We start from the raw sequence: 21,214 nt of genomic DNA, 5'->3' as shown, positions 1-21,214 counted from the left end.
GATCCTCACATAGATTCCATCGGGTCCTTAAGAAGCCAAATCTTCCTACCGTAATTCTGATGCTCACACAAACCTATCAGATGTTCATTTGTATTACCTGTCTAATTATAGAAGGTCGATCATCTAAGAGGCGCATCATTAATGCTGATGGATGATTTCACGGCCTGTGATCTCAGTCTCGGTTTTAATAAAATTACATGTGCACCTAGATCTTCTCCTTTTCAACTTTACTTTCTTTTACTTTTCTTCTCCATACCGTACATACCATTTTTATTCATAAAGCACTTCTAAAAAAACTACGAGGCTGACCAAAGTGGTGTGCAATACAAGCAGACATAAAACATGATGACACACAGGCCAATGAATAAAAGAAACAAATATGAATATGAAAGTAAGTAAAGCAATAATAAAATAAAATAATATCAAAAGACTATAAAAGTAATACAATGTTATAAAAAATAAAATAATAAAGTACGAAATCCATTTTGCTAAGATGTCTAGGGCTGTCAGTCAGTGTGCAGCAGCAAAAAATGTTGTTAATGCACAGGCTGCATGCACAGGCCATATAGTTACAATCTGTCACACCACTGATAATTACAGGTAAGCAAGTGTTGTTTCACCGGGGTTCATTTGAACCTTTAGAACGATTAGCTGCCTTCCGCCGTCTTGGTGTGATAAGTAATTAGTTCCACCGCATGCAAAGGCATCAGACAAGCAAGGTGTAAACAAAGATGCTCCTATGCACATACATTTTAATCACAGTCCTCCAGTAAACCCACATGTAGCACGAGAAGCCCGATTCTGCCCCGTTTGGTTCATGTCGGTGCTGACGCCCTGGTTCTGTGATTCGGTTCGGAATTATTTTACGGCTTGTTTGCTAGAGAAAGGTCAGTGGGTTCCTCGACATTGTAAAACTAGACAGAAAGACCATCTTTGATTAATTTTGCATTTTGTAACACATTGATGGGTGCGGGTTTAAATCATACAGAAAAATGAGTGTGAGCGATGCAGTCATCGGGCTCCTCCCATTTTAAACTCCACTTTGACAATGGAGTCATGTGACGTCTGGATAACCAGAAGAAAAGAGATAAAGAAGAAAGTTCTGGATTGTTAATGGCCCAACCTGCCCTGTTTTGCTTGTATGTTATTCATACAAGCATTTTTCAGACACCCCTTATCCAGAGCGACTTACAACCAGTAGTTACAGAAACCCAGAAGACAAGACAAACAAAGTATATAAAGCGATGACTGACAGCTGTCACGCACCATATTGATTACATACATACCTGCTATGTCCCTTATCCAGACATTTTTACTGTCCCCAACTTTAATTCAAGCATCTTTACAATGTATAATATACCTTAATGAATTTAATCTTCTTAGGACGGAATAATTATCGTTGGTAATAAATATTAGTTAGGTCAAAGTTCATGAAATGAATAAAAGTGTACTGAGTGTTAATAAATAATGGAGGGGGGGAAATGTGTAGCGGCAGCTCTGCAGGACATCTTGAGTGTAACCAGCTTCTCTGAATAAATATATATTTATGGATATGCACTTTTTCTCAGGCGCCCCATGTCATTTACATAACAATCAGATGTAAAAATATTACATGGAAACTGAAACACAGAGAGAGCGCAGAAAAAGCAGCGATGTCATTTTACTGGTGGATTTACATGGGAGGGCAGGTGCTGCTAGAGGCGGAATGTGAAGTTCATCCTAAATTTGGTCTGACTTCCTGGATGTGAGAGCAGGTGTGGTGTTTCTCATTGGAAAATTAATAATTCAGATTTTTTCATAATGTCCATTCAGACTCCCGCTCCCCTTATTCACTGTGACCAGTGACCTCATTGAGCACGGCCCACATTGGTATGTGAAGGAAGAGTGGACAGACTGTGAATGAACCAACAGGGGAATTAAAATGCAGATGTACAACTGTCCACCACAAAGAGGAGAAAGAAAATCAGAAAAAGCCAAACCCATTTGATGCCAAATTGAACAAATGTCTCAGTACACAGTATATACACTTACTATTTTTGCATCTTTTATTTTCTCTATTTAAATTTTTTTTTAAATGTAATATCCAGAGGGCCAGTTTACAGTCAAATTCAGAAATCAATTCATTAGCACAGCACAGAATATGCAGAATCCTTCTCAAGACAGATTTACAAGAATAAATGTTATCTTTACCAGTCTGGAGATAAAAAGAAAAAGGAGCAAACCATTTGTGGACGGTTGCTTTGCTTAAATGATAAGGGTTTTTTTTAAATAAATGAGACTGGCCAGAAGTGTCCTTGCAGTGATGATGATAATTATTCCTTAGTCAGAATTCTAAGAGTGTCAACTGCATTAAGGACTTACGGCAAACAACCACTTCATCATCATCACCTCATGTATGTGCACACTCTTCACATCATGTTTTTTTTTATTGATTTACACGTACATTTACAGCATTTGGCCGTTGCTATGCAGACGTTCCAATGTAGCCAATGCCAGCATTAATAAAATATTACCTGACAGAAGAGATGAATTAGATAAACAAAGAATTACTGAACATGGCATCTTGTAAAATATCCAAAAGGAACCAACATCTCAGCTGAATTTCCTCGGATCAGGAATGTTTTTCACCACTCATCCAGGCGAATGTCTGTCTGATGATCGCTGCCAGCGATGATGTCCATTAGATCATGTCCGATCATGACTGTGATTGTTCAGACTGTAATTGTGATTTCATGATATACGTTTCTCACACTTTTTTGACATAATGCTGAAAAAACAGCTATTGCAATCCTTGTAGACGTTGGAATCCCACAGCAATTGCATATTTAATTAACGTGCATGTAACTGTGTAGCCCTAAAGTTATTATTCTGATGCGGTCTGATGTATTTCCCTCAACTCACACGAACAGTACATTATAACAATTATGTTTCAAAGTCATGAAAAAGACTTGTTTAAGAAATTAAAAGCTTAATTTAATGTGAATGTGCTTAATTGCTGTTAATCGGCTGAATAAATTGTTAACGCCCCTTGCTGCTAGCATTGCTATTTTCGTCTCGTAAACAGCAAGTCACGCCAAGAACCGACAGGAATAAAACGAAGGCAGCAAGGGCGCTGTTTTTTTTCCTCTTCCACGGCTTGGAGAACCCCTGGCATCATCGGCCGAATTGGGTTGCTGAATTGGGTTCGTGATTTACAGCCGGCACCGGCATCCTTTATTTCCATTCTTTCCTGTACTTACTGCGATCTCGCTCCGGGCTAACGTACGCCGGCCTTCAGTTTAACAAGGAGGGCGTACAGCAATTACACAACTGCTCGCCGCACGTTACCCCAGGTAGCTTCCCTATGGTCCGCCCGGGAAGCCAATTGATCTGCATGTAGCGATAGGGGCCGCGGTGTAAACCCTAAATCCATAAACCGACAGGAAGTGACCGCCGTTTAATTAAGCTATTTAGTTTGGCCCATCAATATTCCATTCGCCTGTTTCCCTGTCCAGCCCTCCCTCTATCTCGCTCTCAACCCCCCACCATTTTCAGGCCCGTGCATTAGTTGCCATTATTGGAAACTGAACCACACCAACTAATCTAGTCCCACACTAACCAAAAGAGATTTTTACCAATAATCAGAGCACCATTGAACCTCAAATCACTGTAAGTAAAAATGACAGGTTGTCTGGCTGCACGCTGAATAAAAGATGGCCAATTGTAGGCAAATACGGCCGTCTTGTTAAAATAAGCAGTATAAAATAGTCCAGGACGCGGTGTTAACTGCATAACCGCACATAATCATAATCACGGTCGCTGACACTGAGCCTGTCAAGATAATTTCTTTATTCTTTATGCCCCTTGACATGGCGGGTAAAGCAATTACGCTGAAATGTTGGGTAGGTGACTAGGGACCGCACCTTGCAAATTAAAGTGCCTCGCCGTCGAACCAACGTGGGCCACGCTGTTGTACAGTCAACCGTTTATGTCATTAGATTTATTTCACCAGGGGAAATTATCAAAGGTTTATAGCGGCTGTGCATAGTGGAGAAAAAACTACACGCTGAAATGTCCTTAAAATCCCGCCATTCGAGAGGAACTCCAAACGCTGGTCACCAGAAAGCCAGAATCCGCACTTTAGATGACACGTGCAGGACGACTTGCATCACAACAGATCTCAGGAAGATCCGTTTTTAGCACCGAGAACAACAGCGTCTGCTTTCTGAATGGATGAAAGACGGTGGCATTTAAGGAACTGTGAGCATCATCCATATCAAGGTCACGCTGTACAGTAATTCACTCAAAATGGATCTAAATTGTTCCGTGGCAAGAGAAAAGCCTGAGAGGCGTTTTAACGGCGCATACACTCCAGACAAAAGAAGGCCTTCCTTATGACCATTTGCATGACAAAGGTTGGATAGTGTGGGCTCTGTTTGTTTCGAACCGCCGTCTCTCCCCGGGCGGGTGCGGTCAGGAACACGTGCGGCGCGGCGTTCGATAATCGAGCGACGACTCTGACACCAGGGCCATGCAGCGCTCTCACGAGCAAACAGCGGCCTCACCTTCACACGGCAAGTTCACAGAAAATCTCTATTTAGCATGCAACACACACACACACACACACACATACGGTAGAAAACTACGCGCACAGCATCAAAACCAAGCAAGTCCCCAACACTAAACCTCATATCACTATACAAATCGTCTCATACCCCAATAACAACTTATATAACATTATAGTATTTTTCTGTGAATTCAGTGAATTCATAGTTTCTATATAAAGCCAGCCATCTTTTTACATTGTAAATTATATCATAAAAAAAGTACTCAATCAACCGTGAGTATATGCAGTCAGATGTTTAATATGAATGCATAAAATATGAAACACTTCTAAATGAAAGATAAAAATGATTATCATAAAAAATTATTACAGGCATTAAAGAACAGAAATGTAAATTGTAATAGTGACTTAACTGTAAATAAAAACTGTTCTCTATATTAACACTACAAACAGCTGATAGGGAATTATGAAAAAAATAGAATTCTGTGTACATTGAACTGTGTGTGCATATCTAAAATCCACTATAATCAATACATTTCGCTGCCAAGACTCTAATCAAATAAAGGCCAGTATAGTGACCGTCTGTGTGTGTGTGTGTGTGGGTGATGCAGCACAAGGTCTGCCAGGGTTGAGCGAGCAGGTGGGTCACCTCTCGCTCTCTTTCTCTCTCTGTCAGGTGTGCCCAGTGAGTTTGGTTTGTTCCTCGGTGGCGCCGTGTTGGGCCTAATGCAGCACGGATGTGTTCGATCGCCCTCCTAGCGCGCAGCCGGTCCTCTCTCACCACGGGCCCATGCTACTCTGTCCCCGAGTCAGCTCCGCTTTATTTGCTCGAGCCCAACTCCCGTGCCGTCCCCAGAGCGCAGAATAATTCCATCTCTGTCCGTGTACCAAAGTGGCCTGTGCTGCTTTATATAAAATATCAATAAAAAAAATATCCTTTCATCACCGCGCCTTCACAGAGGCCCATCCCATCCGAGCAACAGGCCTTTACGATACTCCGGGGCCTGGCTGTGTAACAATAAAGCATGAAGGGAAAGAGCGCCACATCCGTCCGCTTGCCCATAACATACGGCCCCCTGTCTGTCACTGGGGTCGCATTTTCGTCGCCTTTCCTCCAATTGCCTGGTGCGATAAGGGGGAAAATACAGCAATTTCACAATTCCAGACCAGTGATTGCCACCCAGCTTGGCTGGATTTATTTTAATGTGCAATCTCCTCCACAGCACAGACTCTCCCTCCGCCCCGAAAACTGCGTCGCAGCCCCGTAACACCGGCCAGTCGGCTGTCATCAAACTAAACGGCAAGGCGAGGAGCCTCATAATCACTCTGGCACGACTGGCACGGGTGCCAAATAAAGTGCACAGAAGACGGTGATCAGTGGAACAGACCATTACAGATGAAAGACTGAGTGTGAGCAGTTTTGTGGTTCTTGCCATGAAATGACTGATCTCTTTTCACCAGTTGGTGTGGGTTTCTTGACATCTTCTTCTTGACTCGCCAAAGATGTACTTTATTATAGCGTGCTGCAACTGGACCAACCAGCCTACGCTGAGCAATCCGACACACTTTGGCCTCCAAAAAAGGAAATGTGACAAAAGTAGTGATAAGTACACGTTGAGATGTAAAATCACATTTCCTAAGGCCGTTAACTCATTTTCTTTGACTGAGTGACAGAAATCTCTTTATTTCTGAATCTAAATAAAAAGTATACATGATACAAGCCAACATTGGACACACACACCCTTGGAATTGGAGTAAAATGATGCAATTTACTCCAAATATTGCCAACAAATGTCAAATGTCCTGCTCCTATTAATCATCCAGAATTGAGCAATAAATACCAATATTGATTCAGCAGTTTTACTTCTGAGTAGTTTCATCAACCTTTTCAACAAAAGGTAAGTGAAGCCCAGTAAGGAAGAGTCAACTCTGAAGGATGGTCTCCCTGCGTTGCCGAGTGAAAGGCTATTCATTCAAGCGAAAAATGACATCAAAACAACGACAATCATCATCAAGATCATCCACGGCACATTTATAGAAGCAATAATGAGAGCACGGACGCCTCACTTTACATCCGTCCATCACACGTCCATCTGAGCAGAATAAAAAAAAAAGAACAAGAAAAAGCACATCAGCGCGGCGGCGCTCCATTTGCAGCCCGTGCACCAGAGGCAACGTCTTAATTAAATCAGCCTGTTTGTTTTCTCGCCCGCGCTCGTTCAGAATACGCTGTATTTGTGCAGCAACCCAACACTTACCGGAGCCCAAAGCGCTCCAACGCTGGCCTTTCCACGTTTCTCAAATTGAATTTTGGGAGGTGTGGTGGTGTTGGGGGTGAGGGGGGGGGGGGGGGGGTTACATTTCTCTCTCTCCATTTATCATGTTGTGCAGCTCATTGTCTTTTTATGATAGAGGGTGTCTCTCTTTACTTTGCCGGGACAGTTGTGGTTATTGCTTGTCATAAAGAAAAAAACTTTGCCCGTATCAACCTATATTACCTGTACCCCAAAAGAATGTTGGCACCTTTGGTTTTTCTCTAAAACGATAACATTTCTATCCAATCTGGTCCTGCAAACCACATGGAGATGGCATTTCAAGGGTTATTTTCTTGACATATTAGTGTCACTTAACTCATCGAGGGACTGCCCGGGAAGGCAACTTCCCACAACTATGGCTGCCACAAGCGATTTTTTGGATAGTCGACTAGTCAGCGGTTGTTTGTGCGAATCGTTGACTAATCGGATCATGCGTACGTTGGACGTAAAATGTACAGCCCAACCTCCAACCTGACCTACAACCCCGAACGCGCCATACAACAATGGAGGATAACATGTTTGTGGTTGTGCCGCAGCAGCTGCAGAACCTCATAACTACAAAAGCCACTACAAGCAATGCTCTTTCATCCTCTCACATTTCTAATGACTATGTATGGTGTCCTGGGTAATGTAGTCCAGAAAGGTTGGACCGCCAAGCAGACGTGAGTGAAAAATAAAATATAAATTCATTTCCCATAATTCTGCGAATAAAAATAATTGGCAGCTACGAAAGGGATAAATGGAGCCAGTCTCTCGACACCAGCGATGGAGGCCAGAAATTTTTGGTTTGACTCATGACCCCCATCAGATCAGCCCATGCATCTACCAGAAAGATGGTAGAACCGGCAGGCATCCTCCATAGTTTACAGGCAAAATGATTTTTTAAGGTCAACTTTTTGCATATTTTGCAAATTAGGTGTAAGCATGTATATTTAAAACCTTCATCTTTCACCACAAGCTGGTGAAGGGGTGTGGCCCGAGAATAAATGGGTTCAGCACGTGGTGAAGAACGGCGGCTCATCCCTCCCCTCCTTCTCCCTGGCACATTTTCTAATGCCTGTTATGACTTTGATACTACAAGACCCGAGCGAAGGCGGCATCCTAATTACATCCCGTGTTTACAGGGGCTCCTTCTCGCGCCTCACAGCTCCTACAGTGAAAGGGCAGACGGAGAGTGGTGGGGGTGGCATCCAGGAAAAAAGCCACCGGGCGAGGTGGTTGGCGGGCTTAATTAAAGTGGACTTTGAAGTGCGATGCGCACGCTCCCCCCGGCGCGGGGCTAGGGGAGCGTTTCAGCAGCGATTGGACATAGGTGCGCTTTAGTCAGAGGACATAAAAGTTTTCTGTGCAAAAGCCTGGCTTCTGTTGGCATTCAGCGTGGAGAACCCGAACCTCGAAGGGCAACTCAATTCCGTCTTTTGATCTGTGAGCGAGCGACTAGGCAGCGAGGGCCCATTCTGTCGACTAAGGGATCTTGTCGCTCCTTCAGATCACTTTATTAATTGCAGAGTCGCGGTGCGGCAGTGCTCCCAGGATTCAGGAATGTGGTGGGGCAGTGGTGGCCTAGCGGTTAAGGAAGTGGCCCCGTAATCAGAAGGTTGCCGGTTCGAATCCCGACCCGCCAAGGTACCACTGAGGTGCCACTGAGCAAAGCACCGTCCCCACACACTGCTCCCCGGGCGCCGGTCATGGCTGCCCACTGCTCACTCAGGGTGATGGGATAAATGCAGAGGACAAATTTCACTGTGTGCACCGTGTGCTGTGCTGCTGTGTATCACATGTGACAATCACTTCACTTTTTTTTTAAAGAATGTCCTCTATGCCTACATTCCCACCCAGACACGGACTACTTGAAGCCAGGCTATAGAGCGATTTGGGTTTCTCTTTACTTCTATAAAGTTCCCATATTACAGCATTTTCCATTATGAATATTTCATTTACTTGCAGACCATGGCACTGCAATATTGAAGAGGGCTGGAGTCCCATCACTACATGCAGAAAACGACGTCATGACAGAATCTCACTGGAGCCCTTCCAGGAGCCAATTACCAGCGGGAGGGTAGACATGGGCGCGCCCGCTCCATAAACAGACGTAAAACAGAGAGGATGGCGGAATGGGAAGTGATAATCAGCGATGGCTCAGTCAAGCGGACTGAGCTCCACATCGCTTACTCATGCTGTACAGTAGGCCTGCACCATTAGCTGAATGTATATCATGATTCTCCTGTCACTTCAACCCCAATTAAGAACGGCATCAATTTCCACATCCATTTAAAATGAATAGCATATATATATATATATATATAGAGAGAGAGAGAGAGAGAGAGTACATCATACATATAGGTACATTAATATCAGCCAAGCACACCATCATTGACTAGGACGGTCATCAAATACATCATTGGATATGGCACTAGACCGGACTTTCCAGAAAACAACAGACAAAATGGACAGTTTCTAAGGTTATTGTTTTATATAAAGTTTCCCCATACCTGAAAGCGGCATTTTCATATTTGCATGTCCATCCAAAATAATCCAGGGCAGCGTAACTAAATACAATGCAGCATCCCTCATGGGGATGCAGCATCCCTCACCACACATCAAAATCACCTCTGAGCCCAATAGTCCTACAGGAGACTACTGCTGTGGTTTATTGGGTCTTTGGTCTTTGCCTTTCAAAGTCCTTCAATTGATTACCTCCGAGAAAAAGTTTGATTCAAAGAATAATATGTAGTGGCACATGTGGGAAGTATGGCTTGTCCCCGCCCCTTTCCCTCATTCCATGTCCATCGCTCTCATTGGCTGTAGCTTGTTGGCGATATCTGGTCGCCGTTGGCGATGAGTTCAAGACCACATTCACAAATAGCAATTGGCAATAAGCGTTTTTCATCGGTTGATTCCGTTTAGAGTCCATCAACGACCTCAAAATCTTGCTTAAACCAAAGCAATATAACCAAAGGATATCATCAAAACTATTATGGACCACTTTTTATAAGAGGGAAACTTCAATCCGGCCTGGATCTGAGTCGAACCTTTTCAACCAAACACTCCACCAATTGGCTAATGAAAAGTCTCGAGGGTCACAGATTTTTTAAAGTATTGATTCCTGCGTGTTAACGTCAAGGGCCGCAATCGAAAAGCCGTCCCCGAGGAGCTCGACGCAGATCAGAGAAACGCAGCGGGACAGATAAACAGAAAAAAAAAACCCAACAACTGGCCAGACGAACACGGGCCACAACTGACCGTTTAAATGCCACAGATTTGTAAAGGGCAGCTGAAGCCCGGGGGGACGGGGACAGCACTGCTGCAGTTTGTGGTGTTGTTGTTGTTGTTGTTGTTGTTTTTTATCTATTCCGGGCCCTCATGCAAATTCTGAGCAAAAAGCCAATTGACGCCCCAGAGGGTAGCGTGACGGTGGGCTTGAAAGCGGTGCATACCGTTTAATTGTCAAGCATTGCGCATATCGCCTTTTGCTCACCTGCAGCGTCAAAAATAAGGGCGCCGTGAACAACAACGCTATCGTCCTCGCAGCATGTCCTCGTCATCGCTGATGTGAATCTGCCTCGAATGGACATGCAAGCAGGACCACAATTTGTCTGTTCTCGGCAGAACAGAACGAGTTGCTCCGTTTTTTTATAATTATAGCAAACAGGTCTAATAAACCTTCTGTGATCTGGACGCCAACCATGATAAACAAGCTGGAATGAAATGAAAGGGCCACTTTTATATATATATATATATATGGCTGGCTCGGCGTAAAAAGCGACATCCGATAACAAGAAAAGGCAATTTCCCCTCTCATGGCATGGCGCTGCTGCCGCTATTCAGAAGGTACGCCTGAAACGGCCTAAATGAGCTGTGCGGCCAGGCGGCTGCCGGAATTCCACAGCGGATTGGCTGGGTGACAGATTGACAGGCCAGCGCTGGCAGATCAAACACATGGCAAAACACGGCTAATGCTGGGTGCCTTCCAGCCTACTCCCTCCGCCCGCCCCCTCCGAAGCCTCCCCGTTCGACCCCATCTCATCGAAGGCTGACCGCTGACCGGCCCTGAGCCGCATTACGGCACCAAGGAGGGAGCAGACAAAAGGATGGCGAAGAACGGCGCCATGCCCTCGCTCCTGCAGCGTTAGGGGCAGAGAAGCCAAACGTGAGGATCCTGCTCACTCCTCATGCTCCACCGTTGTTGATGCTCCTCACCAGGCTTTAGACCTTCCTTTGTCTTGGTGTTCTGTGATTTTTATCCCAAGTTTATTCACTTTGCCTTTTTTTGCAGACTTAGTCCACTGCAGCCTTAATCTGCCTGAGTGTGTGAGCGTCCATAATTGCATCTATATTGATTTATGTGCCTAGCCTTGTTTTCTGAGAATGACATTTTGAATAAATATAATATAGCCACCCAAAGCCATTCAACACACCCCTTTTGGGTGAAATCCCACATGCTTGCAGCTGCAGCATTTTATTTTTAACAACACCAAACCGTTACTTTTCCTATGAGCTTCCAGCATCCACCCCTGTAATAACAGTACATTTGAACATTTGCTCATGGGTAAAATCCTTCATACTTTTTCTTTGTCTCCTAACCGCTGAGCTATATTATACATATTATCAGCAGTGCTGTGGGCACACCTGCTCTCGTGGTCCATTTCATTTACATTTATATTTACGTATTTATCAGCCGCCCTTATCCAGAAAGACATGGACAGTCCCCCCCTGGAGACACTCAGGGTTAAGTGTCTTGCTCAGGAGCACAATGGTAGTAAGTGGGATTTGAACCTGGGTCTTCTGCTTCATAGGCCAGTGTGTTACCCACTAGGCTACTACCACCCCACTACCACCCTAAACCATGCAGTTAGACTCCCTGCACCTCGTGGTGTATCTGAGCTTGTCCCATGTGTGATGCAGTAAATCACTATAACATGTACATCGAGTATAGATCCTCGTTATTGCTGGACAGACAGCACGAACTTTGAGGTTCGCTTCTCCGACCCACCAATGCCGACAGCTCCACTCCCCCACCCCTCCATAAAACTCACCTGGCGTATGCTGAGAGAAGCGAATCAACACCAAGAAGTGAAAGCTTACGCAATTAAAAGACATTAAGATTTAAGTTTAGGTCGACGACTTGGTTCCTAAGAAAAAACGTTCAGCGCTGTGCATGTACATTTTATGCACGTATACAGAAGAAATCGAATTGTGATATAGCCATTATTTAATTATTTCTATACATATTATATATATTAGTTTTAGGCCATATCTCCCTGCCCTGCTTACTCCTACATACATGCTGTACATGGAGTGCAAGTGGTTCCAGGTAAGCGGTATTACTCTGGCCCTGTGTATTCCATCCTCCCCCACGACTGCAGATTATACTGAACAAATTCCACACACTAAACCTCGGAGCCAATATTCCTGTTTAAAAGAGGCGCTTGATAATGTCACCAGTCACACGGATGCCTTTAAAAAGCTTCTCTCTGTATTTTTGATCTTCATCTGAAGAGCCCGAGAGACCATCCGGGGCATTAAAATGGATTTTGCGATTTATGACGATGAAAGTAGCAGGCGGAGACGCGCCCCCCCCCACGGGGAAGTATGGGTGGACTATAAGAGGCGTGCTGGGACGGCAGCATCTTCATGCTGCATTAGGCTGTGTAAATGAGAGTGGTCATCCAGGCATGTTGAGGCGGGAGAAAGGTGATGTTTGCGGTCCTGAATGCAGACCACCGTTGGGGCTCTCCGAGGAACAGGGGAGGGAGATGGAGGTCAGCGGTGCACTCCGCCGAGAGGGAGCTATCGATTAGCCGCAAGTCCTGCGCAGCATGCACACCCGGCCCTGACACCGTCGCACTTAACCAACTCCCCAGAATCCAACAACTTTCTGAAGATCAGGAAGGTCAGATCAAGCTCAATCAGGGATGGATCCACAATCTGCTGTTTATTTTTGGCCCATGCTGATGCTCCGTTCATTTCGGATTTATGGCCATATTTACACGAACAACCGAAAATTTACAGCTCAGACAGTCTTCATTATCACAGTCGTGACCTATGCATAATAAAGTCCAGCATATTCAGCGGCCTCGCTCAGAGACAGATATGTATGCTTCTATAAGCCAGTGCGGCTGTGACCTTTCCTCTGACTTCCTGTTGACCCTGAGTAAACAAGAAGTGTACTAGACCTAGACACAAGAACTGTACTCAACTTCACTTTACTATGACTTCTGTAGTAGGATGTACTATTCAGGGAGGTCTTGAGGCTGATTTTACTTGTACAGAAGTTGCATGAGCTCAGGAATAAATTATTGGGTAAAGAATCTGTATCATACAATACCCATCATTACATTTTTTATATCTATTCAATATCTGATTATTTTGACAATAATCCTATTAATATATCTCATCATTCATCTAAATTATATCAATTATAAGATATAATTCATTTGCCTTTTTTGCTGATATATTTGCCGTTATTAATTTATAATTTTATTCATAAATAAGGTAATATATAAGGGAAAAATTCCTGAAAAATACTACATTGCTGTAAGGCTGTATCATCCAGCCCTACCCTGAAACGTTGCCATCACCTCGATAATTTCTAACCCTAAGGCCCTACTGGCAAACTAAAGGTGTTTCAACCTCCTTCCTCTGGTCACAAATGCCATCTGTAATTTAGAACGGCACCATACAGTGACATAAATCAGTTTTTGAACTTTTCCTGGGAACACAATACCCCGCCCCGTTTCAGGGTCAGAGGAAATCAAAGGAATTAGCGGGGCAAAAACAACAATATCCACACGATTAGAGAAGGCTTCTTCTAAAGAGGATTTAGAGATTAACTTTTTAAGATTTACAAGACTTATGCTTAGGACAGACAGTAATGGAATAAGGTATTTGCATAAGGATTACTGTGCAAGTTATAATTCATTTGATTTAATATAAAAATGTATTTCTAATGAAAGGCGCATTGTGTTCAATATAACCCGCAACATTGCAGTAGAAGAAGTGGGAAATGGATAATGCGTGCACTGCCCAGTCCAAGACACTGGAATAATATTATCACCTTTAATACTCCAGTCAATGGACAATATTAAGGGTTTTAGATTACTTACTTAAGCATGGCTTAGTTTCCAGAAATTACCATAAAATAAAAAAATTATAAATAATAGTATGTCTTTATGCTATAAAAATATACATACAGTTAGTTCTAGATTGTACTTTACATGAATATGTTGAAAAGCACATATTTCAAACACATTATTTCAGGTAAAAATCAGGTTGAATCCAGATCAGATGTCAACAAAAGTAATGAGAGCTCTTTGTTAAAATGTATTAATATTAAGTGGCCATTTTGGATTGCTTTTTGGATGAACTGTATTGTCTATGGAACTGCAGTCTATCTTTCTTATTTTAAAATGAATAAAAACCATCCCCAAACCATGACATCAGTCATTCAGCAATATTCTGATTTCGGGCTAATTTCGGGTTTTCATTAATTATAGATTATTGTCATCTAGAATATGTAGATTAATTTGGCAGTCTTAGCAAAACATGATTCTCTGCAAACACTGATGGCTTGGAGGGTCAAACATTTTTGATGTGATCGATATTGGAAAAAAAAACATTTGTATCTCGCTGAATGACATTTCATGCATGTAAGAGATTAAACCTCTTCTAATGCATGTCAAATTTTAATTGCACAATTTGAATATGCGCATTATGCACAAATAGGGTCTATGCCACCTGCTGTGTTTGTTTTTGCTAAATTCTCTGAAAATCTTTAAAGCACAAAGCACTTTTTTGATGCTCTGATATGTAAATGCCCCACTTAAGCAATTCAGAAAATCAATAACCATTTGATGCGGCCTTTTCAAAGATGTGTGGGTGAAAGTAAGGATTTAAAGGTCCTAGTAAGAATGTTTGTATTGATGAGATACATTGCAACATTTTGGAAGTGGAGAAAAAGAAATGAATAAATTCCATACACAGCGTGTTATCTTAACTGAGGGCCTTGAATGCAAAATCAGGGCTAATGTTGACACAGGCGGCATATCGAGCTAAGAAAGTGCCGAGCAGGACCGTCCTGATAGGAGCCAATGTCAAGAACAAAGCCGAGATAAATAAAAAAAAAAGTTTAAGCAAGTTTAAAACATTGCTGGAAGAAAAAAAAAAAGAATAAATGAATAAATTTCTGGGGAAGTGATGGCCTAGCGGTTAAGGAAATGGACTCATAATCAGAAGGTTGAAGGTTCGAATCCCGATCTGCCAAGGTACCACTGAGGTGCCACTGAGCAAAGCACCGTCCCCACACACCGCTCCCCGGGCGCCTGTCATGGCTGCCCACTGCTCTCTCAGGGTGATGGTTAAATGCAGAGGACACATTTCACTGTGTGCACTGTGTGCTGTGCTGCAGTGTATCACAATGACAATCACTTCACTTTACTTTATCACTTTATTAAAAAACGGGCTTCAATGAAGGCACCCCAAAGGGATGCGTTCTGCGCTCAGTAGGTATGAAGAGACTATTCCCAGCCCTGTAGGCCCTGATCACATGACTTCATAAACCACGCCCACGTAAATAAGGGGAACCTCGTTAGTGGAATCAGGTGTTCCAGTGCAGGGACCGATTCCTAAACAGCGCAGCCCTCCACGGACCAAGATGAGCGCCAAGACTAATCTTCTCAGACAGGCCGTCCCACAGGAGCACAATGCCTTTAAGGCAACCTTCATTACTTGAGAAATATTGTTTCCCTGTGTGTGTGTGTGTGTGTGTGTGTGTGTGTGTGTGTGCTCAGCACGGGGAAATCAGACTGTGGACACTCATTTTGTACTGGCAGTAAAGCGCAGCGCTATGCACTAATCATGTGGCTCGTTCACAAGCGTAAGGTGAACAGCATCCTCCATATTTACATTAACCAGCCAGGAGAATTCTCAGACGGGCGACTTTTAACTACGATGAACTTCGGCGGGATGGGAATAGAAAAGGAAGGTGGCTGCATGCGGGCGGAGCAGGTTACAGCCTGATCAACTCGCCATAATAACCCTGACCATAGCAGGGTCATATTATGTTATATGTTTATTACTTTGCCGATTAAATGTCTGTGGCCTCTGTGTGTGTTTTATAATGCCCATAAAGGACTAGAAAAGACTAAAGGCAATTCCGGCGGTCATCCAATGTTATTTAATAGGTGCGTCACTTCGACTGTACCTGCACACAGGTAACCGTGATTCTTTTTAATTATCGTTCCTTCCAGGGCCAAATCCAGACATGTTCCGCGTGTAGGACGATATTAAACTGCAGTGATGACACCTGGTAAGCCAGTTTTGTGAAATGAAACGCTAGCTGGATGTTCCTTAATAATCTTAATAAAGTGAAGTGATTGTCATTGTGATACACATCAGCGCAGCAAACGGTGACACATTGAAATGTGTCCTCTGCATTTAACCATCACCCTGTGGCCAGTGGGCAGCCATGACAGGCGCCCGGGGAGCAGTGTGTGGGGACGCTGCTTTGCTCAGTGGCACCTTACTGGCACCTTGCTGGACCGGGATTCGAACCGGCAACCTTTTCATACCTCTAGTTACCAGTGAATCAACCAGTGGATCCAACCAACATCAGAAGCTCCACACCACAACAACATCTTCACACAGGCAGCCAGAGCCCTTAATAACCTGACAATGGGCCGATCCCGCTGCATACTCGTAACAGGGCAGCCTGTTTCACACACAAAAAAATAGATTTCATCTGTCACGCCTAATATTTTAGCATTGATATAAACTAAATAAACCAATCAAACCTGCTGTAACCTGGTTCATTTACCGTGGTGCACAGAGAAGAATGAACCTCCCGGCCCGTGCAGACCCACAAACACCTGCACGGCCAATAATCCATATTCAGCAGACATCCATACAGGTCTGTTCATTACGCCGGAGAATCAATACTGAAAGATCCACTGCTGTTCGGTTTGCTGGCCTCCGCACCGCGCTCATTACCGCCCCGACTCGGACACGTCGCGCTAACAAGCCCAAATCAAACACGCGGCCAGTTTCCCGCGAAGGGCTCTGGAGTCCATTCAGAGGAACAGTTTAGCGCCTCGGGCGCAGAGGAATCAGTCAGCGATCTCGCAGGCTTCCGTATCTGCGTGAACATACGCCGCCACCCCAACTCGCCGAAACGAAAGGCCTATCAGAGTGCGTGTGTGTTGGAGGAGGGGTGGAACACAACAAATCTTGGAAAGACAATGGTGTGGTGTTACATGCGGTAACGGGTTGAGAAGCGCCTGTTTTTTACCGTTCTTCAATAACACGAACTGTTCCATGAACTAGTACCACGGCGCAAAAAACAGGCTGATTAAAAAAAATGATCTAGAAAGTCGATCTGTAAGAACCAAGCCTGAGTGTGCGTTGTAAATGTAATTACAACGGAGCTATTTAGCAACGACACACACACACACACACACACACACACACACACACACAAGAAAAGACGCTCCCAGGCAAGGAAACAAAATAAGTGCAAATAACATTTATTCCACTGCACAAAAGCAATATAAACGTGTCCCGAAACGCAAACGCTTGATCTAAAAATATACGCCTTGTCCTACACCTACAGATATGCAAATACATATTCGCATTAGCTTGAGGGGGAAAAGGCTTTATTTTTTTAATAAAATCTTACTGGCTGACAGTTAACAATCAGGACAAGCATTTCCGAACACAAGATTTCACAAGTTTAGTAGCGGTGGAGCACGTACACCATTTATAACAGGCTATACATCTGTTATACATGTACAATAACATGCATGTAAATATGTAAAAATTCATTTCATGCCCTACGCAGTGTCAGGGTGTTGAGGGAGCGAACGTTTGCGGCGTAATAAAATGTCTTATCAGAATTTCCCACAGATCCTGAAGGCCAGCAGACGAAGAGTTTCATAAAGCCAGCGCTTCATCGCCGCCGCATACGTTCTCGGGATCGAGGCCCTTGCTGTTTTCCAGAAATAGAATATTGAAATAGCATTTCCCATCTGGCCCACCTGCCAAGCTTTCCTGCGGATTACGTACAATGGAATTTACTTCTCATGCAGTCTCTAAACAGAGAAAAAAAAGAAAAGAAGGACGGGGTGGTGACGTTGTGACGCTGCGCGGTGACCACGGTGCACCTCTCTTCAGAAACCCGCTGGCGGGCCACAGGAAACGGGCACAGCGAAATCTTTTATCTTTTCGGAAAACTAACGGCCGGTAAGAAAGACGGCGTTCTCATTGTGTCAAGGATCTGAGTGGAATGAGGCCAATCCTCGAATCTGTGCCGTCTCACACACACACACACACACACACACACATAAAACAGAACCTTCCAGCAAGAAACAGCGCCACAAGTACCGTCAACGTTCAAACACACAGCCGCCGCTGGTCAGGTTACTGACCCCGCACCAGCCCCAAGGGCTCAGCCAATCGCAGCACTTTCCTTCCACTCCGCATGTCCCATCCTGACGCTTTTAGGGCGTGGCTTCGTGGCACATGGGAGACCTCCGGTGTCACGGCAGACACCGTACAATATTCTTAAAAAGATGAAAAGGGAAAAAAATGGACCCGGCGGAGAGGAATAAAGCGTTAGGCCGGTCCTGAGCTACTATAGAGCAGGCCCAGGATGTCGATACTCGCACGTATTGTAACTATGCACCATGTGAGTATTGACAGAAGTCGTGTCCGGAGCAATATTTCATTTTGAGAGGATTTAGACGCCACACACGGTGAAGGTTATGAAACTGACAGCAGTTTTTTTACAGAATCTGTCATACACGACATCATTTATGTACCTGAGATTGGGGGGGTAGCACAGAATAAAGTTTATTATTTTTTGGTCTGCTCATCTAAATCTGATGCAGATGATATTTATTGATTGTGCCTGTACGCTTTTACGTTTGTGTATTTGGTGTAAAAAAAAAAATTTTTTACTTGATCCGGAGGGTCATGTGGCAACGTTGCGAGTGTTTTCTACATTCATATCTGCAGCGAAGGAGCAGCTTTTAATCTCAGTGTACATGCAGATAGTCACAATAAAATAATTATAGATTATTGTCTGTTCTATGCTCTTCTGTTCTGTTCATTTCTTTTTCTTTTCTGTTCTGTTCTATGCTGTTCTGTGCTGTTCTGTTATGTTCTATGCTGTTGTGGTCTGTTCTGTTTTGTTCTATTCTATTCTTTTCTGTTACGTTCTATGTTGTTCTGTTCTATTACATTGTGTTCTAAGCTGTTCTGTTCTATTTTGTTCTGTTCTATTCTGTTATGTTCTAAGCTGTTCTGTTATATTCTGTTCTAAGCTGTTCTGTTCTGTTATATTCTGTTCTGTTCTAAGCTGTTCTGTTATTCTGTTCTGTTATATTCTATTCTCTTCTGTTCTAAGATGTTCTGTTATATTCTATTCTCTTCTGTTCTAAGCTGTTCTGTTATATTCTGTTCTAAGCTGTTCTGTTATATTCTGTTCTGTTATATTCTATTCTCTTCTGTTATATTCTATTCTCTTCTGTTCTAAGCTGTTCTGTTATATTCTATTCTCTTCTGTTCTAGGCTGTTCTGTTATATTCTATTCTCTTCTGTTATATTCTATTCTCTTCTGTTCTAAGCTGTTCTGTTATATTCTATTCTCTTCTGTTCTAGGCTGTTCTGTTATATTCTATTCTCTTCTGTTCTAAGCTGTTCTGTTATATTCTATTCTCTTCTGTTCTAGGCTGTTCTGTTATATTCTATTCTGTTATATTCTATTCTCTTCTGTTCTAAGCTGTTCTGTTATATTCTGTTCTGTTATATTCTATTCTCTTCTGTTCTAAGCTGTTCTGTTATATTCTATTCTGTTATATTCTATTCTCTTCTGTTCTAAGCTGTTCTGTTATATTCTGTTCTAAAGCGCGCCGCCGACGCGCGCCTCCTCCGGCATGCAGACGCGAGCGCGCTTCCATCAGCGGGTCACGCGCGTTCACCCCCCCCCACCCAAAAAAAAAATGCACGACACGAGTGTTCATCTGTGGCAGCAAACATCGGCAATATCAGCATCTCCATCACCAGTCGCTGCAGCTTCCTGCGTGGAAGCCGCGTCACGTGAGTGGAGTCCAGTACTGAGGTGAACACTTTTTAATACCCCACCCGGGTTTATTTCATCCCGTTTCCTGTCCCTGAAGCGCCATAACGCGCAAAGTTTCGTCGTCGTGCAGCATTTCACGTTTTCTGCTGCCTGCGCGACGCGTGGACGTCGCTTCGCGAAACCCCGAGAGATCGAGGCGACCGTCCTGCTGCAAGGGACACGCCAGCTGCGGAAACGGCGGCGACAGTCTGCCAGCTGCGCCACCCACTTGCTCCTCTGGCTGTAGCTGGGTGGGTGCGTGGGTGCGTGCGTGGGCGACACATTTTAATACCTGCGGCCCCCTCCGCCCATCCGGCCGTGCACCGTCATAAAAACAGAGTCCCCTCCGTCTCTCTCTCTCTCTCTCTCTCTCTCTCATATTTGATATAAATATATATTTGTAGACACGAACAGCGTGGTCTTCTCCAGCTGCAGGTTCCAGCCCGATTCGGGGAGTTTGGGGTGCAGGAAGCACCCCGACTCTGACCACCTGTTCTACCCACATGGGCACCAGCATCTGCATGCAGCGTTGCATCCTAAACACACACACACACACACACACAGTCTCGACGTCTCCCTGCATCCAAAGCAGCCGAAAGTGGGCTCTGTGCTTTATTCCCGGCGGGAGAAAGTTGCGTGGGGAGAGAGAGAGAGAGAGAGAGAGAGGGAGGGAGAGAGACACTCACCGATGTGTATGATGGAATCGGGCAGCGCGGCTCTCCACGCCGTACTCCACACCGCGAGCAGCAGCGTGGCTGCCGGGAAAACTTTCATCTCTCCCGCGGTAAATCCCCGAGCGCCGATGTCCACGCAACAACAAAAAAAAAGAAAATATATTTATATAGCAAAAAAAATCCGGTTTTGCGTTATATTATCCTGATTCCCGGTTCCCTCTCGGTCGGAGGCATGAAGCGGAGTGGCGCCGGGTCCGGGTCCGGGTCCGGTTCGGGAGACGCGACCGCAGCCGCGGGCAACTAGTGCGGCAAAAAAAAAAAAAAAAAATTATACTAATAAATTCCTCCGCCGGCCCGGCGGGATCTACTTTTCTCTCTCTCTCTCTCTCTCTCTCTCTCGCTCGCCGTCGAACCCGCGGCTGCGGACGCGCGCTGGAGCCGCTGCGGACCGGGAGGAGACCCCGAGCGGAGACGCAGCCGCGGCCGGACTGAGGCGCCTCGGAGGAAGATGGAGGGAGAGGAGGAGGGGAGGGGGCTCGGCATCATCGAAAATGGAAATGTGAGCCGG

General features: G+C 44.4%; 1 protein-coding gene across 6 annotated transcripts in view; it reads right to left on the bottom strand.

The window, feature by feature from the left end:
* grid2 (glutamate receptor, ionotropic, delta 2) overlaps positions 1-20,965 on the bottom strand; it is a 307,218-nt gene extending 286,253 nt beyond the window's left edge. For 2 of the 6 annotated variants that reach the window (XR_003751238.1, XR_003751237.1), the window contains exon 1: positions 20,659-20,965. Coding sequence is in view for 2 of the 6 variants with exons in the window: in XM_028996105.1 (XP_028851938.1) it covers positions 20,659-20,746 (88 nt within the window). In the remaining 4 variants the exon portion in view is untranslated. The remainder of the gene's footprint in view (positions 1-20,658) is intronic. The other 4 variants (XR_003751240.1, XR_003751239.1, XM_028996105.1 and 1 more) reach the window with 3 other exon arrangements.
* Positions 20,966-21,214: the final 249 nt, after the last annotated feature.

Source organism: Denticeps clupeoides, chromosome 11, assembly GCF_900700375.1.
Source record: "Denticeps clupeoides chromosome 11, fDenClu1.1, whole genome shotgun sequence".
NCBI classification, from domain to species: domain Eukaryota; kingdom Metazoa; phylum Chordata; class Actinopteri; order Clupeiformes; family Denticipitidae; genus Denticeps; species Denticeps clupeoides.
The sequence above is the reverse complement of the archived record's forward strand: the minus strand, read 5'-3'. Positions and strand labels throughout refer to the sequence as shown.